This window comes from Microcaecilia unicolor, chromosome 3 (genome assembly GCF_901765095.1).
Source record: "Microcaecilia unicolor chromosome 3, aMicUni1.1, whole genome shotgun sequence".
Classification (NCBI taxonomy): Eukaryota; Metazoa; Chordata; class Amphibia; order Gymnophiona; family Siphonopidae; genus Microcaecilia; species Microcaecilia unicolor.
The window spans coordinates 196,108,810-196,136,383 of record NC_044033.1 but is presented as its reverse complement, the minus strand read 5'-3'; the positions used below and the strand labels follow the sequence as shown (position 1 = coordinate 196,136,383).

The window sequence follows — 27,574 nt, the reverse complement described above, 5'->3', positions numbered from 1 at the left end:
TTGAAGCCAGTACGGGTCCTGTCGGACAATGCCATGGCTGTGGCCTATGTCAACCGCCAGGGAGGTACCAAGAGCGCCCCTCTAGCCAAGGAGGCCATGAATCTATGCCAGTGGGCGGGAAGCGAACCTGGAACAGCTGTCAGCGGCCCCATTGCCGGAGTCATGAATGTCAAGGCGGGACTTTCTCAGTCGCCATACCTTGGAGCCCGGAGAGTGGCAGCTATCTGCTCAGGCGTTCTTGGACATCACGAAGCGCTGGGGCCAGCCGAGCCTAGATCTGATGGCGTCATCGGCCAATTGCCAAGTGCCGCGCTTTTTCAGCAGAGGACGGGACCCTCGATCCCTGGGAGTAGATGCTGTTCTCCAACAGTGGCCGACACAAGAGCTTCTCTAAGTGTTCCCGCCCTGGCCCATGTTGGGCAGGGTGCTAGACCGGGTGGCAAAGCATCCGGGCCGGATAATCCTGGTGGGTCCGGATTGGCCCAGACGTCCCTGGTATGCGGACTTGATCAGGCTCTCAGTCGACGATCCTCTGCGGCTGCCAGTGGAGCAGGGCCTGTTACATCAGGGTCCGTGGTGATGGAGGATCCCTCCCCCTTTGGTCTTACGGCCTGGCTATTGAGCGGCAGCGTCTGAGAAAGAAGGGCTTCTCAGACAAGGTCATCGCCACTATGCTGAGAGCGAGGAAGCGCTCTACTTCTACTGCTTACGCCAGGGTTTGGCGTATCTTTGCAGCGTGGTGTGAAGCAGGCTCACTTTCTCCCTTCACTGCTCCAATTTCTTCAGTGTTGGCGTTCCTGCAAGAAGGTCTGGAGAAAGGCCTGTCGCTCAGTTCCCTTAAAGTCCAGGGTAGCGGCCCTGGCTTGCTTCAGGGGCCGCTCTGAAGGGTGTTCCCTGGCTTCGCAGCCAGATGTGGTGCGCTTTCTCAAGGGAGTTAATCACCTGCGCCCTCCTCTGCACTCAGTGGTGCCTGCGTGGAATCTCAACCTGGTGCTAAGAGCATTGCAGAAAGCCGCCTTTTGAACCCTTGTCGAGGGCATCTCTGAAAGACCTGACGTTGAAAGCAGTCTTTTTGGTGGCTATCACTTCAGCCAGAAGAGTTTCCGAGCTCCAGGCACTCTCATGTCGAGAGCCTTTTCTGCAGTTCACTGAGGCAGGAGTGACTATTCGCACAGTGCCTTCCTTCCTGCCCAAGATTGTTTCTCGCTTCCATGTGAATCAGCAGCTCTGTCTCCCTTCCTTTCGTAGGGAGGACTACCCAGAGGAATTCTCTGCTCTCAAATATCTGGATGTGAGACGAGTTATCATCAGATACTTGGAAGTGACCAATGATTTCCGGAAATCGGATCATCTGTTTGTCCTGTTTGCAGGTCCTCGTAAGGGTCTGCAGGCTGCTAAGCCTACAGTGGCAAGATGGGTCAAGGAAGCCATTGCAGCGGCTTATGTGGCCGCGGGGAAGGTGCCGCCTATCCAGCTGAAGGTTCACTCCACTAGAGCTCAGGCGGCCTCGATGGCAGAGGCCGGGTCCATCTCCTTGGCAGAGATATGCAAGGCGGCAACTTGGGCTTCGGCCCATACATTCTCCAAGCATTACCGCTTGACTGTGGCTGCTCGGGCGGAGGCCCGGTTTGGAGCCTCAGTGTTGAGGTCAGGGATTTCAATGTCCCGCCCTGGGTGAGTACTGCTTCGGTACATCCCACCAGTCTATGGATTGATCAGCATGATGATATGGAAGGTAAAATTATGTATCATACCTGATAATTTTCTTTCCATTAATCATAGCTGATCAATCCATAGCCCCTCCCAGATATCTGTACTGTTTATATTCTGGTTGAATTTTAGGTTCAAGTTTAGTCTTCAGTTACTTCAGGAGGACTTCGTGTTCAAGTTTTTCACTTGGATCCTTCAAGAGTTGAGACGAGTTTGTGTTACAGTGAGCTGCTGCATTCCTCTCCCCTCCGTTTTACGGGGCTGAATTGAGACTTAAATTCTGCCGGCACTCCCTCCCGCTTCGTGCGGCTGTAGGGCAGCTTTGTACCCCTCCCGCTTCGGCGGTGTTAGGGTCAGTCAGCTCCTCCCGCGGTTGCGGTTGCAGGATAAGCCAGATCCCCCCGCATCGGCGGGGTGGTGTCCCTCCCCCGCTCCGCGGGGATGAGCTGGACGGATTCCCCTCCCCCACTTGTGTGGGGATGAGCTGGGTTAATTCCCCTCCCCCGTTTCGGCGGTGGTGAGCTGGGCAGAGTGTCCCTTTGTGGGTGTAATTCTCTAAGTGCTGAGTCCTGCGGATGGAGCTTTGATATTGACATACTGAGGAGTTTCCGGCAGCACATGACCACATATAGGGAGGCAAAAGTTTGCTCTCTATCTCCACCTGCTGGTAGATGGACACAACCCACCAGTCTATGGATTGATCAGCTATGATTAATGGAAAGAAAATTATCAGGTATGATACATAATTTTACCATCTCGTTACCTGCCCCCAGACTGGTCACATCTCTCACTTGTGTTCATCTGTAGTCAGGCAAACTCTCAAACGTTCAAGATGGATAGCACAGGCTCCTCAGGGAGCAACATGTAGAAAATATGAAATATATAAGAAACCCCGGAGGATAAATGAAAGCAGCGGAGGACAGGGTGTAATGGAGAAAATAAGGGGAACAGGGATGTGAGCATTACCTGCGGGTTGATGACAGACAGGATGGAGGGGAGAGGGTGGAGCAGGGATGATGACAGACAGGGTTGGGGTGTTACCTGCGGGGATGATGACAGACAGCGCAGTGGTGGATGCAGATTTGATGACCTTTCCTCCCGCTCTGGGGGCCCGTTTCTCTGCCGTGTCCCCGCTGAGCTGCTGCTGGTGGCGGACTCGTCTCAGTACCAGGTCATTGGTGGCTCTGGGTGCTGTGGCATCTGACTCCCGCGTGGGCTGGGTCTCCACAGTTCCCCCTCTCTCTGCAGCAGATGCAATGTAAACAACAGTCAGAGACTCCCTCTGTGTCCCCCCCTCATCCCCCCTCTGGTCTGTCTCTCACTTGCTCTTTCCTTTCCTAGTTCCCCTTCCTGGTCTCAGTGGCGTTCCTAGGGCAGCTGACACCCGGGGTGGATCGGCGATGCACCCCCCCCCCCCTGGGTGCAGCGCCCCTCCCCCCCCGGCGAAACAATACCTTCTCCCCTCCCCCCCCCGGCGAAGCGCCCCCCCCCCCCCGGGTGCATTTTTACCTGCTGGGGGGCTGCCGCGCGCCTGTCGGCGTCGCTCGTTCCATGCTCCCTCTGCCCCGGAATAGGAAGTAACCTGTTTTGGGGCAGAGGGAGCACGGAACGAGCGGCACCGACAGGCGCGTGGCACCCCCCCCCCCCAGCGGCGTTCACCTGGGGCGGACCGCACCCACCGCCCCCCCCCTAGGAACGCCACTGCCTGGTCTCTCTCTCTCCCCACCCCAGCCTCCCATCCCCTTTCCACCCTCTCGCCTTCTCCCGTGGTCCTCTCCCCTCTTATTCCATTTCATGTGGACTTCTGTACTGCTCTTCTCCACCTCCCCCCCATTAAAAAAATCATTTTACAGAATCTAATGAAATGTGGTGCAGATTCTTAGCGTACACAGATCAGTGCCCTCCTCTCATTAAGGAAAGAAAAACACCACCTCATTATCATTCCTCCCCCTTCCAGTTTTGGGGGTGGAGGGGTGAGGGCAGCAGGTGTCTGAGGGGAAGAGATCTGTCTTCCAGCTCCTGTGACTGGCATCCTGAACTACCCCAACATTAAATCCATGCCCAGTGCTCCGACGCACCAGTCTCTGTACTCCCCTCAGCGATCTCCAGGGCCTCCTGATCCTTTGAAATTTTGGACTCTGGTAGATGAGGCCCAGTGGAGACCCCACTGTCTGGAACATTCTTCACTCCGCTCCTGTTCTCTACAGCATCCTCCAGTGGTATGGCAAAACGGTTGGCATCCATGAGAGCAGAGAATCGGCGGCGGGCAGCAAGTGGGGGGCTGGAGTCACTTTCCGTGTAGGAGGACTCGGAGGCCGAGAAACGCTTCCTGCCGAGACATGAGTACACTACCCTGTAAGAGAAGGCTTTTAAAATCTCCCAGGAGGAGCCCAGGATCTTCAGAAACAAAGGAGAGGAAGAACAGTGCCCAAGGACCCACTCAGCCTTCGACACAGAACCCAGTGTTCTCATGACTTCAAAGCTCTTCCCCAGGCCCAGGCCACAGTTTCTCCTCACACACACAGTCGCCCACAGACTCTCGGTGCAAAGTACTCACAGCTCGGGGAGCTACTCCTCCAGCTTTTCCTCTCGCATGCTGAAGCTACCCAGGCTCTCCCGTTTCCTCGCCTTCTCTTCCCGGTTCCTGTTGCTATGCTCACGTTTGGTCACTGTGGCTGCCCTGGGCTCGTGCTGGGAGAGGTGTTCCATGCTGCTGTAGACCTAGAAGCCAAATTGGAGAAAAGGTGCAGAGAGGGGTGGATCAGTGCCACCTTTCGTATGTACAGCTCTGCCACTGCACCTCATTCTTGCTCTTCTGCAATCCCCTGTTATTCCAGTCCTGAGATGCGCCCCTCTCCACACATACCTCTACCAATACATCTCACACCTGCCCTGCAATCCACCCCACCCCACTGCTATTCCACCCATGTCCGTAGTAAGTGATCTGTGATGAATGACGTCACCTTGCTGAATCTTGGGGAGCAAGAGGAGAAATGTCGGATCTCCACAGGTTCATCTTCATTCGTATCATCCTCATCATATGAATTAATGTGATGGTATCTGTCCGAGCGAGCTGAGGAAAGAAGCTGAGAATAAGTTATCTGGCTCCTCACCTCCATCACAAACAAGTACTGAATTATCTTGTTGGCCAAAAGATTCCTTTTTTCTATATATTATAGACACTTTTCCACCCTACTCCCTTGCTTGTTCCTGGAATGTAACACTGAGCATAAGGTCAAGTTCCTGACCTTTGTGAGACTGACCTTCCCTCCACTGAGCCTCTGTAGAGCTGAAAGTAGCTCATACCAGCCCTCTCCTCTGAGAGGATGTGCTCTGTGGCTGCTTAAAACATGAATTCTTCAGTCATCGGGGTGATCTGGCCATGTGTGATAATGTTGTATTATATCATATTAATGAAGGAGCAGGGTGATATAATCTTGTGCCAAATGAGGGAGCAGGGTGATACGGCTGTGTAATATTACTGTATTACGATATATTACTGAAGGAGTAGGGTGATGCAATCGTGATATCACTGAGGAAGTTACAGGGAAGTGAAAGTCACTAAGTGTCACTTGCTGTCAAAGTAGCTGGTGTCCTCCTCCGATTCCAGGTGAGGAATAAATTCTGCCTTCTGCCTCAGGACACTGTTCCAGTTCAAATCCTTAAAGAAGCTGTGAGCTTTCACCTCGTAGGCTCCACCTGACACAGAAGAGGTAAAGAGAGTGTCAGAGAGAGACAGCAGGGGCATGTGGCACCAGTGCCAGATGCTTCCCTACCTGTACCCAGTCTGAGAAGTGGGTTGGTCTGCAGAAGGCTCGAGATTAAATGCTGTGCATCGGCGGGCAGGGCCTCCTCCCCTTCCGGCCACAAGATCTCATCTGGAACAAGCAGACAATGAAAAGTGTTCGGTACATACATTAACTGATCATGATACATGCCACAGTTATGCCAGTTACATGTTGCAGAAGGCACTTGGTGAAGGACCTCAGCTTTCTTCATCTGTAAAACCCGTTCTTAACAAGAGTTTATTGCTACTGCTTCCCCCCACCCCTGTGCACTGTAGCAGGACCCCATGAGCTCATGATTCAAGGTGTTAGGAGGAAGTTACACACCACTGATGACCTGTCCAAAGAGTTCCTCAGGTGTGTCTCCAAAGAAGGGCACACAGCCCACCAGGAATTCATAGAGGATGATGCCCATAGCCCACCAGTCCACTGGTTTCCCGTAGCCTTGTCGAAGGATGACCTCAGGGGCGATATACTCCGGGGTCCCACACACCTGCATGGAAAGCATCTTCCAATCACTTAGCCCACTCCTAACCCTCTCCCTGTCTGCACTTTCCATCCCAACACTATCCAAATTTCATCCAATCCTGTGCCACACCAACTTTACCCTATGCTCTTTCCATATCACCCAACCCTACCACTTTCCATTCCATTCCATGACCCCTCTTCCAACTCTAACCCACCCCATTACAATCTCACCGCACACCCTCCCCATACCATCCAACCCCACCTTAAGACATCAACACTCAATCCCACCCCAATCTAAGCTCATCTCCATCGCTCCTGCCAGCAACTTTATTCAGTTTCTTGTTTTCTATGTATAATTTCACACATTAAAACAACTCGATACAACATACAACCAATACATTAAGCAATCTAAAACAAACGACCAGACAGAAAATGCTAATTAAAATACAGCTTCAATATCCCACGTTAAAATAAAATTCAGGCATAAACTAAAATAAACGAAAAAAGAGAAATCCTGATTAAAGTGAAGCAAAGCTTACGTGACCTAAGGGGATAATTTTATAATGGGGCACCCACTTCCAGCCTAGTTTATAAAGACACCGGCCAACTTTCAGCACTATTTAACTGGTCAGGAACAGTTCCCGACATAACCGGCTATCCACAAATATTCAATGCTTTGCTAACTAAGTTATGCAGTCATATCGGAAAGCGCAAATAGAAGTCCTAGCTTTGGCCACTATAAACTTAACCAAACAGCACTGAATACTAAGTTTATAAAGGCCAAAAAAAACACAGATATTCAATGCTGGTCAATGCTGGCATTGATTATCTGGACTCGGTGGGACTTATGAGGACTGCTTCCCGCAGTTTAAATATCGGGTCCAGACAATCTACAAGGGGCCACGCAGCACGAATCATGGCTAGACTGTCCCCATGTACATTGACTTGTGCTTGGGATTGGTATAAGTGTTTGTGCATGTTTCATAAGCAACGTGCAGAAATCGTAAGTTCACCCACACTGCACACAAACGCGGCTCCAGAGCACGCCTACACGCGTGTCACGTAAATGCCTTCTTGTCACTATGTGTACTTCTATGCTGGTAACCCCAGGGTAATTTTATAAAAACCCCTTTACATGAAAGAATACCTTCCTAAAATTACCCTCACCTGCTCCAAACCCTACAGCTTCACAGTTTAACTGAAAGAACAGGGAACTTATTCAGACCTATCAACCAGATGCCACAGAGAAAACCCCAAGTCTTCCACTGCTTTCTAAAAGACATCTTTCCCCACCCAGTCTTCAACCCACCACTGCACCTCCCTTCTATCCATAACCATCCATCCCATCTCCACCATATCCTATCCATCCGCAGCAACCCCATTTGACTTCCACCCCATCCACAGCTGGCTGCACCTTTGACCCCACTCATATGAGTTTATAACTAAGCCAAACAATCTGAGACCCCTCTCATCTCTGCTTCCCATCCTTTCCTGTGGATTTCAGGATTTACTCAACCCCTTTCAAAAGAGACCCACCTGCTTGTCCAGGAACTCACGGGCGTCCTTCTCAATGTGTCCTTCATACAGGTTGGTGGTCAAACTCATGAGCCCCATCTTCGACAGACCAAAGTCTGTCAACTTGATGTGACCCATAGAGGTGATAAGGAGGCTGGAAGAGGGTCAGGAGGGATTTAGTGAGACCTTTCTGCAGAAACACACTCCTAGAGAGAGCAACTATCTAGACCTCTCGATCATGGAATTAGAAGGCCCTTTATAATCCTCTCAGCATCAGTCGAATATCCTGCTCTATCCATATTCCCTGCTCGTATATTACCAGAGGATAAAAAACTGAAGGATGAAGAAAGAAAATGTGAATGGTCGCCGACCAGACAGCTAGGCCCTGTAGCTTGTACACAACAGGATGTTCATCACCCCCCCCCCCCCCCACACACACACACACACACCCCATACAATCCTTAAGTATTTGAACATATAGTCTCCCAAGGAAAGGGAGCAGCTTCCCAGCTCAGCCACAGAAACCCATGCCTCCCAATAACACTGCCGAGGGAAGTTGGGGGCAAGAGGTACTTTCTGAACCTAGGAAGAGAGTGACAAGAGTTGGCCCATACTTGTCTGGTTTCAGGTCTCTGTGGACAATGCCATAATTATGCAGGTATTCCAGGGCCAGAACCGTCTCCGCAAAATACATCTGTGCCAGCTCTACAGGCAGGGCGCCAATGTTCTTCAAAAGTGTGGCACAGTCGCCACCTACCAAAGGAAGGAAGAGAATAGAGCACAGAGATAGGGGGGCATGACGGGCATTTACACCAGCCGACAGGCACAGGTTACCAGTGATACAACAGTTATACGTGATATACCCTAGTTACAAGCTCTTTGCTGTGGTCTCTGCTTACCTTCCACATACTCCATCACCATGCACAGGTGTCTCTTGGTCTCGAAGGAGCAGAACATGCTGACCACAAAAGGATTTTCAGCAAAGGTGAGGATGTCCCTCTCCACGAAGGCCTGCTGAATCTGGTTCCTCAGGATAAGGTTCTGCTTATTAACCTTCTTCATGGCGAAGCGCTGCCGGGTCTCCTTGTGCCTCACCAGATACACAGCCCTGTGCCGAGTGAGAGATGGGGGAGGAAGAGGCATTACTACCCCTGTCAGCAGGATAAGACCAAAGGGAGAGGAAGATAGGAAGGTGTTACCACCGCAGGAAGCAGGGATAGGGAGATGGGTGGGGCATTACTATCCCAGGCAGCAGGGATCAGAGTGGGGGGTGGATGGGGAGATGGAAGGGGGTATTACCATCCCAGGCAACAAGGGGCAAAATAAAATTAAGAGAATGGGATTGAGGGAGTAGAAGGATCCTGAACCTGTCCATTTTTCCCAAGCAAAGCATTCTTCAAAAGCACAGGGTCACATTCTGAGAAGAGTCACTCACCCGTATGCCCCATTGCTTATCAGTTTGATAGTGTCAAAGTCACCTTCTCCTGGGGGTTTTTTCACTGCACGATCCTAGAGGAAGGAAAGGACATGGTGAGGATACCACCTTCAGTCCAGGGTCATGTTGTAGGTTCCTTTAATAGAAAAAAAGTTCCATGCAGGGACACCAGCAAGATGGCACATGTCTGTATACGCTGAGCAAGAGGGGCTGAATGGAAATCTGACATCATCAGGATGGGCATCACCCCTGGCTTAATTCCTGAGGACATGACATACAACCTTACCTGAGTGTAGTCTTCGGTCTCAGGTGTGTTGGACCCTCCACTGTCCTGCTCCTCTAAGTGCAACACATCTGGGAAGCATCAAGAAGAGAGGCAGAGAGAGACAGTCATGGTCAGGGAGGGCATCTACTGCTCCCAGAATGGAGTGGGGTGCATTGGCAGACTTCTGTGTGTGTGTGAGGGTCTCAGTATTAGAACAGCAGGGGCTGCTGCAGCACGGGAGTGAGGTGCATTGGCAGAGCTGTGTTGTCTAGATGAGGAGGTGCTGTGGTTACATTTGAGGAGCTGTCTGCTGGGGGAGGGGGTTACCTGGGAAAGGGTCTCTGGTCAATCCCAGTTGCCTCAGGATGTAGCGGGGGATGTCAGACTTCAGCAGGTGGCCTTCTTTCGCATGGTCCTCAGCAGCTTCGAGCAGGTGGTAGAACTCTTCTGGGTTAAACTCCTGAGAAAAAGGGATAAAGAATGGACAGGGGTGAGATCATATATCCACAGTGCCCCATCTCTGGGAAAGAGGCTGCCAGTGACCATACAAGAACCATGATGGGCCCCCCCTACAGCACTACAGCTGAAGTATGGTTGGAAGGAAATGTCGCATTACCTTTATGCATCAAAAACTGTAGGAAGGAGGAGCATTATCTCAGGAAAAGCTGCAAAAAGCAACCCATGCACATTTCACAGATCAATGAAAAGAAGAATGTGAAAGTGACAGTTGAGGGCTTCTGTAGAAAAAGAAACAGAGAGAGAAAGAGGAGAGCTTGGCAAGAGCATCAGAGGAAAGGTATATGCAGCAAAAGAAAATGGTTAAGAAATCTGATATTGTTAAAAGAGAAGATTCCACGTTAGGAGTCACGGACCAAGAAAGGGATCTAGGTGTTGTCGTTGATGATATATTGAAACCTTCTGCTCAGTGTGCTGCTGCGGCTAAGAAAGCAAATAGAATGTTAGGTATTATTAAGGAATGGAAAACAAAAATGAGGATGTTATAATGCCTTTGTATCAGTCCATGGTGCGACCGCACCTCGAATATTGTATTCAATTCTGGTCACCTCATCTCAAAAAAGATATAGTGGAATTGGAAAAGGTGTAGAGAAGGGCGACGAAAATGATAAAGGGGATTGGACGACTCCCCTATGAGGAAAGGCTAAAGCAGCTAGGGCTGTTCAGCTTGGAGAAAAGGCGGCTGAGGGGAGATATGATAGAGGTCTATAAAATAATGAGTGGAGTTGAATGGGTAGATGTGAAGTGTCTGTTCACGCTTTCCAAAAATACTAGGACTAGGGGGCATGCGATGAAGCTACACTGTAGTAAATTTAAAATGAATTGGAGAAATATTTCTTCACTCAACGTGTAATTAAACTCTGGAATTCGTTGCCAGAGAATGTGGTAAAGGCAGTTAGCTTAGCAGAGTTTAAAAAAGGTTTGGACGGCCTCTTAAAGGAAAAGTCCATAGACCGTTATTAAATGGACTTGGGGAAAATCCACTACTTCTGGGATAAGCAGTATAAAATGTTTTGTACATTTTTGGGATCTTGCCGGGTATTTGTGACCTGGATTGGCCACTGTTGGAAACAGGATGCTGGGTTCGATGGACCTTTGGTCTTTCCCAGTATGGCAATACTTATGTACCCTGTTTCCCCGAAAATAAGACATCCCCTGAAAATAAGACCTAGTAGAGGTTTTGCTGAATTGCTAAATATAAGGCCTCCCCCGAAAGTAAGACCTAGCTCCAAGTTGTATCTTCCGCCTCCCGCCCCCTGGTTGAGCCCGCCCTCAACTCCTCGACATATTACCTTCCATTCCGTTCCAGACACGCCGCCCTGCGTTTAAAGCTCAGCTGTTATTTTAAGTCGCTGCAGCAGCTTGAGTCCAGTCTCTCCCGTCAGTGTCCCGCCTTCCTCTGATGAGGTATTTCCTGTTTCCACGAGGGCGGGACATTGAAGGGAAAGGCTGAAGTCGAGCCGCCACTGCCCTTCCCCACAGACGTTCGGCGGCCTCCTGACATCTTTAAAACTGGGTGAGTGTCCCAACAGAAGGTACGGGGGGGGAAGGGGGAGAAGGGGGTATTAGGAACCCTAAGGACTAAGCTTACTTAGAATGCTGTACTTATCTTACGGTAGGTAAATGGAGATTCTGTGCACTGTATTGCTCAGTCTCCTTCTTTTTCGTTGTAGGGGGATTGTTCTGCCGCCTCAAGTTTCACCAAGCTGTAATCAAGGCTTCCCCTTAATTTTCTTAATGCTGACTTCTTGTCCTGCTGCTGTGAAATTAAAAAGGCTGCTGAAATTCTAGGAAGCTACTGCTAAAAGTTGCAGTGGCCATTTTCTCTAAGAAGCTGCAATTTTACTGTAGTACGGTATTTTGAACAGCTTGTAGCCTCTGCAGCTGATATTGAGGTAAGCCTTGGAGTAAAGAACTGCAATAATCCAATCATGTTACCGTGTTTCCCCCAAAATAAGACATCCCCTGAAAATAAGACCTAGCACATCTTTGGGAGCAAAAATTAATATAAGACACTGTCTTATTTTCGGGGAAACAGGGTACTTATGTAAGGAGGAGGCTCGTAATGGAGACCAGGAAGGATGAAGTAGAGAGGAGATTGAAGAACTGCAAGAGACTGACATAAATGAAAGACAAGTTAAGATGTCAACTGAAGAGGAAGGAGAAAGACAGAGGTGGAGGAATTAAAAACTGAGCTCTTGGTCTATTTGGAAATAGATAAATATGCCAAGATTACACAAGTTGAATTTTAACACCTAGAGTGAACAGTGTGATAAATAAAATGAATAAGACCATAACTTCTATAAAGAGGCAATCTATTGATATCACAGAAATTAACAGAATACAATACTTTGGAGCAAAAATTATTACTGGGACAATTTTACCAACAAGGACACAGGAGCAGAGGAAGCAGAGCAAGAGAACTAAATGTTTATTTTCTAGCACTCTTCCACTACTCATGATGTATTGTAAGCCACATAGAGCCTGCAAAGAGGTGAGAAAATGTGGGATACAAATGCAACAAATAAATAAATAAATAACTCTTGGAAAAAACATATTGAAGGAAGAATTAAACCATTGCAAGCAGAGGTGTCCCTGATAGGATCAAGATCAATAAAGATAATGAGAAAAATCCAAAACATCAAACTGAGGCATGTTGCATTAACAGAGGAAGACTTTAAATGTATATGCTCCAAGAATAAATTAAAATTCACAGCTGAAGAGCAAACCTGCAGAGATATGAAGAGAACAGGAAAGGAGATATCAAAATAAACTGTATAGAGAGAACCCAAAACAATTTTATCTGGAACTGGGAAAGAGCATAAGTACAACATAATTACAACTGACTAAAGATGAAAAAGAAATGTTCTAGAGAAGTTTACAAGGATCCTGTAGAGCACAACCAAGAAGCAGAGTGTTTAGCCAGCAAACAGGAGAATCTGGAAAAAGCAAACATTAAGGTTATGGAATGGCCTGATGTAACAACAAATGAGCTGGAAAACAGGTTAAGAAGAGCATCAAACTGGAAGAGCACTGGCCCAAGATGGAGTCACCAATTTTTGGCTCAGTTAACATCCTTACACCAAGACCTGGGAGACTGCAAAAATTATTTGGACAGGCAGCTAGAAAACCCAACTGTGGCTAAGAATGAATAGAACACTTCTTCCAAAGGGAGATCCGAATAACATTCCCCAAAATTAATACAGACCCAAGACTTGTCTGTCTAGAGTCTATAAGCTGTTCACTACAACAGATGCCGACAGAAGATGTGATCATATCACTCTAATAACATCATGGCAGTAGAACAAAGGAGCAATAAGAAGGGAGAATATGGAACCAAGGACCAGTTAATGCTGAATAAAGCCAACATAACCAGTGTTAAGAAAAGCAGAAATCTCAGTGTACTGTGTATTGATTATAAGAAAGCCTTTGACAGCATTCCACATTACTGAATAATAAATTGCCTTGAAATGTACAAAATAAACTCTGGATTGATCAAGTACATTAAGTTCAGCATAAAAATACAGCAAACCACACTCCACCTGCAATATGCAGATAGATAGTTTGTCATTCCCAACATCAAGATCCAGGAAGGCACATTTCAGGGAGACTCCCTGTCACCACTTCTATTTTGTTTGGCACTTACTCCTCTGAGGCCCAGATGCATCAACCATACGTAAAAAAATCAAAAGCGTAAAAGTCCTTACCGAAGTTGAAAAAACGAAGAATGCAGTAAAAAAACAAGTCCCACATGTTCGGTTTGGTAAACGAAAGTCGAATGCATTAAAGAAGTGTAATCCCCGTCGTTAATGTGCCCGTAAAGCATGCGCAGAGCAGCCAAGCGTTATGCTGGCTGCTCTGCGCATGCCAAAAAACGTCAAAGAAGCTGAGGATCGGGAGGGGGCAAAGGCGCTCGTCAGGACCATCCTGTATGTAACGTCAGAGGAGGGCGGGCCCAGGAAGAATGGAGGGACGTCGGAGGAGGCATCACTGATCGCCGATCAGCTGTTCTTGCCCGTGCAGCGCCTTCACACAGAGGTGAGAGGCGCTGCGCGAGCCCAGTAAGGCGGAGGGGGGGGTCCGGTGGAGGGGGGGAGCGGCGGTGACGACCTCAGGGGGGTGGGGCACGGGGGCAGAGGATGGCAGGAGGCGGAGCTGTGTAGTAGAAGGAGAAATAGAGAGAGAGGAAGGGAGGGGGGGCCATGGGTGCTACAGTTTTGAGTTTTGTTTTGATTTTTATTTAATACAGGGGGAAGCGGGGAGCAGCGTCAACCTCAGGCGGGGGGGGGCAAGGACGTCCATACAGGACGCTCCTGACGAGCGCCTTTGCCCCCTCCCGATCCTTTTTTGCTTTTTGGGGGGTTTTTTCAATTTTATGCAGGGGGAAGCGGGGAGTCACGTGTTTGTGTGGGTTTTTTTTATTTTCAAACATGCCAGCTTGGATTTTTATGCTGCAGGGAGAAGCGGGGAGCAGTGTCTGTATGACAGCTCAGGCCTTAACGACAGCTCTGACCTCACGTTAAATATATCACGGTAAATGATTCGTTGCAATCGTCGGTATGGTTAGTGCATTGCAAATTGTTCACATTTCAATTGGAAGTGACTCGTTTGCATTCCGTTTTCGTTAGCTGCTAGCGTCGTCGGAAAATGGCTTTTAATGCATGCTACAGTTGAAAATTTCTTCGTTAAAGGGTCGTTAAAGTTTTGTGCATCTGGGCCTGAGTGCTGTCATTAACACTTTGGGCTACGGATTTAGCCTTCTTCCTAAAGATGGTAATGATCCAGAGGTTACATCACACATACTTTTTCTAGATGATTCGAACCTCTACAATTCTAGTGGCCAACAATTAATGAACCAACTCCAAGTAGTGAAAAAGCTTCTCAAGCTACATCAATATATATTTTTTTTCTTTTTATTATATTACATTTGATATACCGCCTGGGCCTAAACTTAGGCATCTAAGCGCATTACGAAATAAAATGATCTGTAGTTAAAGAAACAAGCAGAGTTACATAAAATCAAATTGATGGGAAAAGAGTAAAGCAAAGAGGTTATTGGCGTAGAGGAGGAAAATGATTTTTTAAAAAAATAGGTAAGTTTTGAGTGATTTCTTGAAGGCAGTGACAACTTTTGGTCTGAACAAATGTGCTAAGGCAACTTTTCTTACAGGAAAGTTGAGCAAAACTGAAAACATCCCTCTCACTGATGAGATAAAGGAACATGAAGGTATCTATAAATATCTAGGCGTGGAGGAAGGAGCTACAATCAAGCATAAATCACTGAGAGAAAAGATCGGTAAAGAATATTATAGGAGACTAAAATTCATACTGAAGAGTGCATTAACATCGCAGAATAAGGTACAGGCCATTAATCAGCTGGCAATCCCCTCACTGTCATATAACTTTGGAATTGTAGACTGGTCTCTTAAAAACCTTGAAAAACTGGATGTGCCAATGAGAGGTCATGTATAAAGATCAGAGTATGCCAAGACTGTACAGTACATTCCCCAGTCTGAAGGAGAAATGGAAGTAAATTACAGTACTGTCAAAGATCTAAAGGCTTACATAACACCATCATCAGATTCAAATGCATGAAAGGTGTTGAAATATGAAAGTAAAACATCCAAAATCCATCTCCCTCATTAAACTTGGACAAGTGCTCTGATGAGTAGAAGAATTGAAAGAGAATCCACCAGTACCGAAAGGGAAGGAAGGTACAGAATGTGCCAGGGAAGGGAAATACATTCTTCAAGGAATTAGATCAGGAAAAAATCGAATCCATGGTTTACCGAAGAACTGAAAGAACTCAAAACACAAGTCAGGAAACTAGAACGCGCATGGAACAAAAAGAAGGATGAACAAACACTAAATGCTTGGAAATTACTTCGGAGGAAATACAAATACACTATAAAACAGACTAAAAGATTACACTACAAAACAATAATTGGACCAAACTACAAAGACACACACAAACTTTTCTACCTTGTGAACAAATTGCTAGACACCACACCAGTTACAAACAACAGCAAAGACATACCAAGTGTCAACGACCTCGCAAAATACTTCAAAGAGAAAATTATACAACTACGACTTAAAATACCCACCAGCCCTACTGAATACGCCACACTCCTCGACTGTCTAGACCCGGCAGACGGAATATACCCAGCAGACAGAACCTGGACCGAATTCGAACTACTATCAGAAGACCACATCTCTGAAACCTCAAAAGATTCGCCAAATCCTACTGCAAACTAGACATATGCTCAAACAACCTTATGAAATCAGCCCCTCAACAATTCATAACAGACCTAACGAACCATGTAAACTCCATGCTACAAAATGGACTTTTCCCAAAAGAAAAAGGAAAATTTTACTCACCCCAATACCCAAAGACGCAAAGAAAAATGCAAGTGAAATAACTAATTACAGACCAGTAGCACACATACCACTAATAACCAAAATAACTGAAGGGATGGTAACAAAACAACTTACAAACTACCTAGACAAGTTCTCAATACTGCATGATGCCCAATCAGGATTCCGATCGAATCACAGCACCGAAACAGTACTAATCACTTTAATGACCAAATTTAAACAAATGATTGCAACCGGCAACAATATACTCCTCCTACAATTTGACATGTCAAGTGCCTTTGACATGGTTGACCACAGAATCCTACTACACATACTTGAATACTTTGGCATCGGAGGCAATGTCCTAAACTGGTTCAAGGGGTTCCTAACCCTGCGCTCCTACCAGGTTACATCAAATTCAACTATGTCTACAGCATGGACACCAGAATGTGGAGTACTGCAAGGATCACCCCTATCACCAACCATTTTCAACCTAATGATGATTCCTTTGGCAAAACTTTTATCAAGCCATAACTTCAACCCTTATATATACGCCGACGATGTAACAATATATATCCCGTTTAAACAAGACATTAAAGAAATCTTCAACGAAATCAACCAAAGCTTACACATCATGAACACCTGGGCAGATGCATTTTGATTGAAACTCAATGCAGAAAAAACTCAATGTCTGATACTCACCTCCCAAAACAACAAGAATGAATTCACCGCTATAAACACACCAAAACTAAATCTTCCTATTTCAGATACTTTAAAAATCCTTGGAGTCACTGTTGACCGCCACCTAACACTCGAAACTCACGCAAACAACACAACCAAAAAGATGTTCTACAGCATGTGGAAATTGAAAAGAATAAGACCATTCTTCCCAAGATCCGTCTTCCGCAGCCTAGTGCAATCACTCGTACTCAGTCATCTGGATTACTGCAACTCACTGTACACAAGTTGTAAAGAGCAAATACTGAGGAAACTTCAAACAGCCCAGAACACTGCTGCCAGACTCATCTTCGGGAAACCAAAATACGAAAGTGCGAAACCCTTACGAGAGAAGCTACACTGGCTCCCACTCAAGGAACGAATCACTTTTAAATTGTGCACACTAGTTCACAAAATTATTCACGGTGAAGCCCCAACCTACATGTCTGACTTAATAGACTTACCACCCAGAAACGCTAAAAGATCATCCCGAACTTTCCTTAACCTCCACTTCCCAAATTGCAAAGGCATAAAATACAAAGTGCTACATGCATCAACCTTCTCTTATATGAGCACGCAATTCTGGAATAAACTACCATGTAACCTGAAGACGACTTACAAGCTGACCGACTTCCGCAAGTCATTGAAGACTTATCTCTTCGAAAAAATCTATTGAAAGGATTAAAACACATGAAGTCCATGCACACTGTTAGTACTGCATCAATACATACTCATTTATACTCCCATCCCCCGAAATTCTAACACACTCAAACCTTAACCTACAAGTAAAATGTTATAACCAAACGTTCTTTAGCTATTGTCCTGTAATCCTATCAGTATCCATTGTTTCTTCACTATTCCATTGTTCTGTTCCATTGTTTTATCCCTCTTGCGATACGTAGATTTTGTTTTTACTTTACTCCTCACAATGTAACCATAATCGAGTTGTAACAAATTGTACTTCCATCAATACAATGTATTGTAAGCCACACTGAACCTGCAAATAGGTGGGAAAATGTGGGATACAAATGCAATAAATAAATAAATAAATAAAATTAGGAAAAACAGGTAGGAAATGCATAAATATAGCAGGAAATACAAAGGGGTCGATATTCAGACCACAGGATGGAGCACCGGCACCAAGCCCGAATATTCAATGCCAGGCCATTTCTGGTGACCAGCTGAATATTGGTAGATAGCCAGTTATATCTCCCATTGAATATCACTGGTAAGTACCATTTAACTGGCTGAGAGTCATTCCTGGCTGGTTAAATGGTTTTAAATATCAGTCGGAAAGTGTTTCTCCAGGAACCACTCAATTATCAAAATCTGACACATAAATGGTTAAGAAGAGGTGAATTGAAACCTAAGGATGAGCGATTGATAGTTGCAGCCCAGCACAGTGAATTGCAGATGACCATACAGCAAGGGTTCACAGCAAGTATAAAAAAAAACTCTGTAAGATAGAACTGGAAACAGTGGCTCATCTCGTAACTGACCGAAGTTCTAATGGCAGAAAATCTCTCTACAGAAAGGCACAGTAAGGTGGCAGGTCTCATCCATTGGAAACTTACACCAGGGCTGTACCAGAAAAGCGCTGGAATCACGACTCGGAGACAATTATGGAGAACGAAGAAGTTGTGATCACCTGGGACATCCCCATTCTGACCAATAAAAGAAATCTCCAAAATGGCATCAATCGTAGTACTCTCTGAATCATGTAGAGAGAGGAGATAGTACCGAGAAATGCAGTCCAAGACCAAGAAAATGTGGTAGAAAGATTTCCCATTATTCGAGTGCTACAGGCTTGATTGAAAGGTATTTTCAAGCTCACCTGGATAGATTACCTATACATTTATGAATGGTACTACAACGAGCTTTCCCAGTAAATCTGAGACTAGGATTAGACGCCTCATGCCTTGGATTAGGACTGAGGTTGGTGACATTGCCCCCATCCACCCAACACAGAAGGACCTCTTCTAACACTCACTGAATACTCAGAAGACCCCTTGGGACTCTATCCTTGCCCTCTCTGAGGGCCTTTCCCCAACACTCACCAGACATTCGAGGAGTCTTGCTGGCCGCGAGATGATGATAAGGAGTTTCTTCATCAGCTGAGTCACGAAAGCAACTTCTAAACTCTCAGAGCGCTCAAAAGCCTGCAATACAGATCAGATGAGGATAGATGACTGGCAAGTGTACACACACTCTCTCACCCCATAACCCTGCATTTTGCCACACTCCCCAACTCCTTTTTCTATACCTTTCTTCTCAAGGGAGCACACTCATCTCTTATTCTCCCTGTGTTTCTCTCTCTCCCGATGAGTGTGCCCCCTCATCCCCCTATGCTGCTCTCCTCTGGAGTACTCACTCCCATCACCCTGATTTTCTCCCCCAGGGAACTCACCCCCCCCCCCCAAAAAAAAAAAACCCTGTGCTCCTCTTTTTCCACTGGGGCACTCACTCCTATCATCCCATTCTTTCTCATGGAACTCACATCTTGCAATAATTTCTCAAGGTTCTCCTGCAGCTCCAGGAAGTAGACTGAGGTTATCAGCCCCTCGCGGGATTTGGCCAGGCAGTCCCGGGCCAGCTCAATCACTTGATGATGAATGAAGCTCAGTACACCATCTGCCAGAGGCAGCACACTTTCAGGTGCAAAGGTTGCCACAAAGTCCCTCAGCTTCTCCTCCATCTGTGCTGTGGCCTGCCAGGAACAACACATAATTCAATGGTGAGGAAGCATCTCCAAGGACTGGGTATATGAGACACAGGATGGGGGAAGGAACTCGGAGCACTGGGTATAGGGGACACTGGTGAGGGAGGTAGGTGTATAGGAAACAAGTGCTACGGCATATACTAGACCCTGGGCTCTAGACCTGAACCTCCCCAAGGGTTTCCTTACCTTTGGGAAACGTTCTTTGTACACATGATTCATCATCACAATCTCATTATCGTATGACGAAGGGGATCGTCCAGGGCTGTGGAGAGACAGGAAGATTGCTGAGTCAGTTGTATCCTCCTCATGTAGATTCTGTGGCCAAGAGAGACCTGAACCACACCACCTAATGCCAGCACAGACCCAGGAGAAGCTCCCATCTCCTCCTGTTAAGAAGCCCAAATCACACCAGCTGACACCAGCCCAGACCAAGAAGAAACTCTTATCTACCCCTATCAAAGTGAGATCTGAATCATATCACCTGATATCAGCCCAGACCACCTCCCCTGGTCAAGGAGAGGTCTGAATCACCTAACATCAGCTGAGGCCAAGAAGCAGCTCCCATCTCCCCATGTTGAGGAGACCTGAATGCCACCACTTGACACCAGCACAGATGGAGAAGCTCCCATCTCCCCCAGGACAGACCAAGGAGAAGCTGCCATCTCCCCCTGTCAAGGTAAGGACTGACATCAGCACAGTCCATGGAGAAGCTGCCATCTACCCCTATCCGAATCACACCACCTGATACCAGGACAAGCCAAGGAGAAGCTTCCATCTCCCCTGAACCACATCTGTCCAGGCTGATGTAAGACCTCAGCCTGGACAGATGTGGAGGAGTGGCCTAGTGGTTAGGGTGGTGGACTTTGGTCCTGGGGAACTGAGGAACTGAGTTCGATTCCCGGCACAGGCAGCTCCTTGTGACTCTGGGCAAGTCACTTATCCCTCCATTGCCCACTGCATTGAGCCTGCCATGAGTGGGAAAGCGCGGGGTACAAATGTAACAACAACAAAAAAAAAATCACCTCATGACACCAGTCCAGGCCAAAGTCCTTAATTAACCTGTGAAACCAGCTTCGGCTAAGAAGAGGCACTTTAATTTCCCATTCCAGTCCAAGCCAGAGAGAAATTCTATATCAGCCCAGCTCAGGAAAGGGCTCATATCAGCAGAAAGCACCAGAAAAGAGGCCCAGTATCCCCCCATGACACTAGGCCAGGCTGAAAAGGGGACCCAAATCTTCCCGAGACACCAGCTCAGATTAATTAGAGGGCTTATCTCTTCCTTACCTGAGGCTGCGAGAGCGGGGTCGCACCGCAGGAGACCGACGACCTCCGTCATCATCTGTGATGCTCTCGCTACTCCCAAAGTGTTTGGACAGAAAGTGAAGCTCGTCCATGGTGGGCTGGAACGGGAGCTGGTGCAGCCGCTCCTGCGACGAACAGGAGGACTGCAGAATTAGAGAGGAGACCAGTCAGGCAGTGGCCCAATCACAGGAGGGGGGGCTGGGGTGAGCCTGCTCCCCTGAATCACACAGGCACCCCACACAAACTCACAGTCAGCTCTCCGCCCCGTCTCCCCCTAAGCCGCTGCTCTTCTGCAGCGGACTCCCCACAGTACTCACAGAAACAGTGGAGCTGGGTGTATTTGTTCCATACCCAGATGAAGGGAGGGAGGCCAGAGACCACCTGCGTCCATCGGCCCTAAAACAAGAGGACACAAGCCTGTCTTAGAAGTTCACATGTACATAATGTACAGCCAAGTCAGTCCAAACCGACCTGGAGAGGAACCCATGTGAATTAATGGAGGCGCTTAGAACTACAACCTGGTGGAAGAAAGAAATAGCACTGTTACTGGGATAAGAAGAGGGCAGGGTGGCCTTCCAGCTGGGGCAGCTAGACCCAGAAAGGGTGAGTGTATCCCCTCCATCATCCCAAGTAAGCTCCGTTTGGGTACAGTGCTGTGTACATCTAGTAGCCCTACAGAAATGATAAATAGTAGTAGCAATAGTTACATAAAGGGGAGGAGACAGCAATACACAGATAAGAGCGAAAGGAGAGGAGTCAGTAACTGCACAAATAACAGCAAAAGGGGAGGAGTCAGCAATACACAAGTACCTGCAAAAGGGGAGGAGTCAGCAATACACAGAGATAACAGGAAAAGGGAAGGAGTCAGTAACTGCACAAATAACAGCAAAAGGGGAGGAGTCAGCAGTGCACAGGTAACAGCAAAAGGGGGTCAGCAATACACAAGTAATGCAAAAGGGGAGCAGTCAGCAATACTCAAATAACAGTAAAAGGGGAGGAGTCAGCAGGACACAGGTAACAGGAAGCAATACACAAGTACCTGCAAAAGGGGAGGAGTCAGCAATACACAGAGATAACAGCGAAAGGAGAGGAGTCAGTAACTGCACAAATAACAGCAAAAGGGGAGGAGTCAGCAGTGCACAGGTAAGAGCAAAATGGGAGGAGTCAGCAATACACAAGTAGCTGTAAAAGGGGAGGGGTCAGCAATACACAAGTAACAGCAAAAAGAGAGGAAGCAACATCTTCACAGGTACCCAGGGAAGAAGATCTACAGGTTCCAGTCCCCTCTGAGGTACTTATCCTTATATCCTGCCATAGGTACAGGTGAAAAGAAAGGGGTGGAGTCAATATCTGCACAGGTAGAAAGATCCAGAGGTTCCAGATCCAGATGAAGCCCTTATCCTTATATTCTACTGTAGGTTCCAGTCCTAGCTGATGCATTCATTCTTATGCCCTATCATGGGTTCCAATCCTGGCTGGGGTCCTTATCCTTAAGTTATAAAATAGGGTCCAGTCCTGTCTGATTCACTTACTCTTATGCTCTGTCAGGGGTTCCAGACCCAGCTGAGGCCCTTTTCCTTAAGTTCTACTGTAGGTTCCAGTCCTAGCTGATGCATTCATTCTTATGCTCTGTTATGGGTTCCAGTCCTGGCTGAGGCACCACAACTGTGGGTTCTAGTTCCAACATACGTCACCGCCCTGCACCTTTGCATGACAGGACGCAGATGTGACAAGTAGGTCAGGAGAGAAATTTTAAGTCTTACCTGCGAGAAGAGGCAAAGGAAAAGTGCGCCGGGGTGCTTGGCGAGAAATTGCGGGGACTGTCCAAGGGGCTGCTACCTTCAGAAGAAATCAGAACACCAAACCATCACATCAGCTGAAGATCACAGGCAGAGCCCACCAGGCTCGCACAGCTGCTCCTGCTACTTACCAAGGTGTCCCGGGAGTGGGGAGTGTGGCCGGGGAAGGGTCGGTGATGTGCTTGTCAGAATCAGGCTTTTGCGGTTACTGGTTCGGCAGCTGCAGGAGACAGAGTGGGGGTTACAGGTCAGTTGTGGCCAGATGTTCACTTGTAGATCAGCACAAAGTTCACCTGCATTGCTCACAGACCTCCCATCCCTGTAAGCACTACACCTGTCTTGCATGCAACATGTTGCAATGCACAAGCCCTGCACATAACACACGGCACACCAGACCTGTACACTGCATATCTGCAATGATAATATCTGCCTTAGAATATGCCTGTCCCGCATGCGACATGCTATTCCTACATGCAATACACAAGCCCTGCACATAACACACAGCCCTGCTTACAATATATTTGCCCTGCATATAGTATTCTAACCCCACATGGAATACACTTGCCCCATATACAATTTACCTTGCCTGTACACGATATGCCTGTCTTACATGCAAACTGACCAAAACAGAGAAAAATCCCTCGCAAACAGCAACAGCAACACAACCACAGCGAAGGAGAAAAAGATCACACGGATGATACTGAAAGTAAGAGTCTTTTATTCACATCCACAGACTCAACACAGGCCTGTGTTTCGGCCAAAAGGCCTGCCTCAGGAGTCTCTTATAAGATGTAACTGTAGTGTATAATGTTTCCGTTGTCCATAATTAATTAGTAGTAGTTTTATCAACACACAGCTGGACAATCTCTTGTGCACACAGAGTTTTCACTCAGTGAGATTGTCCAGCTATATGTGTTGATAAAACTAAAAAGGAGCCATTCCCGAGGGTACAGCTTGGGCAGAACAGTCTAATGGTTAGAGAATCAGGGAAGCCCAGTTCAAATCCCTTCTGATCTTGGACATGTCACTTGCCTCTGGTACAGATTGTGAGCCCTCCAGGGACAGAAAACTACCTGAAAGTGCATTGTTTTTGTAGCTTTTGGGCTAGCAGATGGGTTAGGAATTGGTTGAGCGGAAGGTGACAGAGGGCAGTTGCAAATGGAGCTCGTTCTGAGGAAACGGATGTTACCATGGTGTGCCACAAGGTTTGGTTCTTTTTAACATTTTTGTAAGCAATATTGCTGAAGGGCTGTCTGGTAAGGTTTGTCTCTTTGCAGATGATACCAAAATCTGTAATAGGGTAGATACCCCTGATGGTGTGGATAACATGAGGAAGGACTTAGCTAGAGGAATGGTCTGGAATTTGGCAGCTTAGATTTAATGCTAAAAAATACAGGGTCATGGATTTGGGCTGCAAAAGCCCATGGGAATGGTACAGTTTAGGGGGTGAAGAATTTCCGTGCATGAAAGAGTGGGATTTGGGTGTGATCGTATGTGATGGTCTTAAGGTGGCCAAACAGGTAGAAAAGGCAACAGAGGAAGCTAGAAGGATGTTTGGGAGCACAAGGAGAGGAATGGCCCATAAGAAAAAGGAGGTGATGATGCCCCTGTGTAAGACTCTGATGAGACCTCATTTAGAATATTGTGTACAATTCTTGAGACCTTCAAAAAGATATAAACAGGATGGAGTCGGTCCAGAGGGCGGCTACTAAAACGGTCAGTGGTCTTCGTCATAAAGCGTATGGCGACAGAGTTAAAGATCTCAATATGTATACTTTTAAAGAAAGGCAGGAGAGGGGAGATATGATACAGACATTTAAATGTACAGGAGGCGAATCTCCTTCAATTGAAAGGAAGCTCTGGAACGAGAGATCATAGGATGAAGGTGAAAGGGGACAGGCTCAGGAGTAACCTATGGAAATAGGTCTTCATGGAAGGAGTATTGGATGCATGGAACAGTCTCCCGGTGGAGGTAGTGGAGACAAAGACTATCTGAATTCAGGAGAGCTTGGGACAAGTCCAAAGGATCTCTATTGGAGTGATAGGGAGAATGGATGGGCCAGTCTTTATCTGCTGCTATTTTATATTGTCTAGGTACATCATACTATCACTACATCTCTAGTAGTGACGGTATAATATACATAGACAATAGTGATAATATTTTCTCCCCGCTTGGGACTTGCAAACATGGTGCAAGGAAAGTTCATTTTCAAATAGAAACCCGTTTGGAATTTACCTTTGAAAATTCTGCTGGCTGTGGACAGGGAATCCAGTATTCCAATAAATACATGCATCGGCGTTAAAAGCCCCATGCGTCCTGTCCATCTTCCAACTCAACCTTACCCCACACCAGTCTCCTGGTGAGGGAAAGCCATTTTCAGAGAGGTTTTCCGATGGGTAAACAGCTTTGAAAATGACCCTCTTCATGTATTACTTAGGAAACATATATACAGGTTGTAATGCCAGTAAAGTTTTCTCAGTCTGACAGAGGGAGCAGAGATTCTTTTAAATCCCTTTGGATGGTCTCACTCTTATCCTAAACATTTCTTCTCCTTCCTGCAGATGGGAGACGATCTAGACACTATGCCAGTAAAAGTAGCAGTTCATCCAGAAACACAGGTAGACAAGAAGAGAAAGAAACAGACAGATGGGATGAGGGGGAAGAAAGACAGAGGGAGGGAGACGAGAAACAGAAATAAAACAGAGAGACAAAAGAGAAAGAGAGACACAGGAAGAGAAACAGAAAAGACAGTGAGAAATACAGAGAAAGAGGAACAGAGAAAAAAAAAGCAAGAAACAGAGCATACAAGAACTGATAGAGACAGAAACAAAGAGGTAGAAAGAGATACACCTAGAAAAAGAGACAGAGATGGACATGAAACAAAGAGAAGGAGACAGAAAAACAGAAACAAAAAGAGAGAGAGAGCGAGAGAGACACCCAATGGTGTGTGTGGGTGGGGGGAACATCTGGCACTGCTTGTGCCCTTCAAATGCAGCTTCTTTGTACAGATCCAGTGAAAGCAGAGCAGCACTTTGTCTTTTGCCAGAAGAGATGTGAACATACATACAGCACACGCCTCACTGCAGGTACATATGAATGGACCGACAGACAGACAGTCTGCTGCAGGGTCGCTGCAAGCATGCTACAAAGCCCGGCCTGTGCTCCTCTCACACACTGCAGCAGCACTGCCACCCCCCCCCCTCCCATGTCCACTCCCTCCCCTCCACCAGCTGCAGAGGAGCTGCAGTCGCCCCTTTTTTACCTTTTGGTGCGTCGAAACATGCTGCTGGAAAAGCAAGGGAAGAAGCCACCCAGAGGGGCTCAAGCTGTGCCTATGGGCAGGGGCAGAGGCATGGAGATCGGAGACAGGCAGGATTCCTGCACTGCTCACTGCCAATGGCAGAGAGGGAAGGGAGGAGGGGAGGGAGGGAGGGAGGGAGAGAAGGAGCAGCATGCCCGCCTTAGCCCTGGGAATGGACCAGCCCTGGAAGGCAGAGACAATAGTACTAGCACCAGAACCTGACAATTTAGCCTGCTCTCGGGAAAACTGATTTACAGAGCAAGCTGCCAGCAAAAAAGCTGACATAAACATGGACATGACAATAAAGTTATTTCCATTTGAGTTTTTAAAATGGATGTATTTCTTTACAAAATTCTTATATACTGCTTACCCAGTTCAAATAAGCATCTCACACACTCAGTATTGTACCCTTCCTCGGGGCTTGGGGTCTCAAAAAGCTGGAAAAGAAAGTGCAGAGTACTTACCCACTGCTTTTCCTCGGCAAGGGTAGATCTTTCTGAAACCCAAGAGAAGGAAAAGCTTAGTGTACAATGCAGTACAGTCTGAATGAGAAAGAATTTCAGCACGTTACTACATACTATCACTAGGTTACTACAGGAACACCACCTCAGCATTAGCACATTACTACTGCAGTACCACTGCATACCACTGCCAGTGTACCATCAGAATACTACTGAAGTACCATCACATTATACTGCATTACTACTGGACTACTACCACATTGCCACTGCCAGAGTACCATCACATTACTACTGCATTACTAACAAAATATCATCACAGTATGCCACGTTACTTCTGGAGTACCAGCACATATTACTACCAAAGTACCATCATGACTAGAGTGCCATCACATATTACTGCCAGAGTACAATCATATTATTATCAAAATACCATCACAGTACACCATCATATTACTATTGGAGTGCCACCACATATTGCTGCAAAAGTACCACAACAACACTGCAGGTTATAAAATATTTTTTAAATTATTTATTATTATTACCAGAGTTCCATCACATCATACATTACTACTGGAGTACCACCACAAATTACTGCCAGGGTACCATCACATTACTACTGTAGTACCAGTGCATTACTATCAGAGCATAATCACATTACTACCAGAGTACTATCATAAGACAGAAAACAGAGAGTAGGGTTAAATGGCCATTTTTCTCAATGGAGGAGGGTGAATAGTGGAGCACCACAGGGATCTGTTCTCAGACCAGTGCTATTTAACATATTTATCAATTTTCTGGAAATTGGAATGATTAAATTTGCAGATAAAAACTATTCAAAGTTGTCAAAACACACGCAGACTGTGAATAATTGCAGGAAGACCTTAGGAAACTGGAAGACTGGGCATCAAATAGCAGATGAAATTTAATGTGGACAAATGCAAAGTGATGCACATTGGGAAGAATAATCTGAATCATAGTTACTTGATGCTAGGGTCCATCTTAGGAGTCAGCACACAAGAAAAAGATCTAGGTGTCATTGTAGATGATACGCTGAAATCTTCAGCCCACTCTGCAGCAGTGGCCAAAAAAGCAAACAGTTTACTAGGAATTATTAGGAAAGGGATGGAAAAATAAGACCGAGAATATTATAATGCCTCTCTATCTCTTCATGGCGTAATCTCACCTTGAGTATTGCATTCAATTCTGATCACTGTATCTCAAAAAAA

The 27,574-nt window shown here is 46.7% G+C and overlaps 1 protein-coding gene across 1 annotated transcript in view; it reads right to left on the bottom strand.

The window, feature by feature from the left end:
- The window catches only part of MAST1 (microtubule associated serine/threonine kinase 1), a 38,194-nt gene extending 12,326 nt beyond the window's left edge, over positions 1 to 25,868 (bottom strand). Inside the window, 21 exon segments of the mRNA XM_030194706.1 lie at positions 2,752 to 2,952; positions 3,789 to 4,039; positions 4,268 to 4,431; positions 4,674 to 4,783; positions 5,287 to 5,409; positions 5,487 to 5,588; positions 5,823 to 5,988; positions 7,500 to 7,632; positions 8,093 to 8,231; positions 8,378 to 8,586; positions 8,914 to 8,987; positions 9,200 to 9,267; positions 9,506 to 9,638; positions 18,823 to 18,924; positions 19,263 to 19,472; positions 19,671 to 19,746; positions 20,769 to 20,929; positions 21,104 to 21,182; positions 22,550 to 22,625; positions 22,717 to 22,805; positions 25,849 to 25,868. Coding sequence (XP_030050566.1) covers positions 2,752 to 2,952; positions 3,789 to 4,039; positions 4,268 to 4,431; positions 4,674 to 4,783; positions 5,287 to 5,409; positions 5,487 to 5,588; positions 5,823 to 5,988; positions 7,500 to 7,632; positions 8,093 to 8,231; positions 8,378 to 8,586; positions 8,914 to 8,987; positions 9,200 to 9,267; positions 9,506 to 9,638; positions 18,823 to 18,924; positions 19,263 to 19,472; positions 19,671 to 19,746; positions 20,769 to 20,929; positions 21,104 to 21,182; positions 22,550 to 22,625; positions 22,717 to 22,805; positions 25,849 to 25,868 — 2,686 coding nt within the window.
- Positions 25,869 to 27,574: the final 1,706 nt, after the last annotated feature.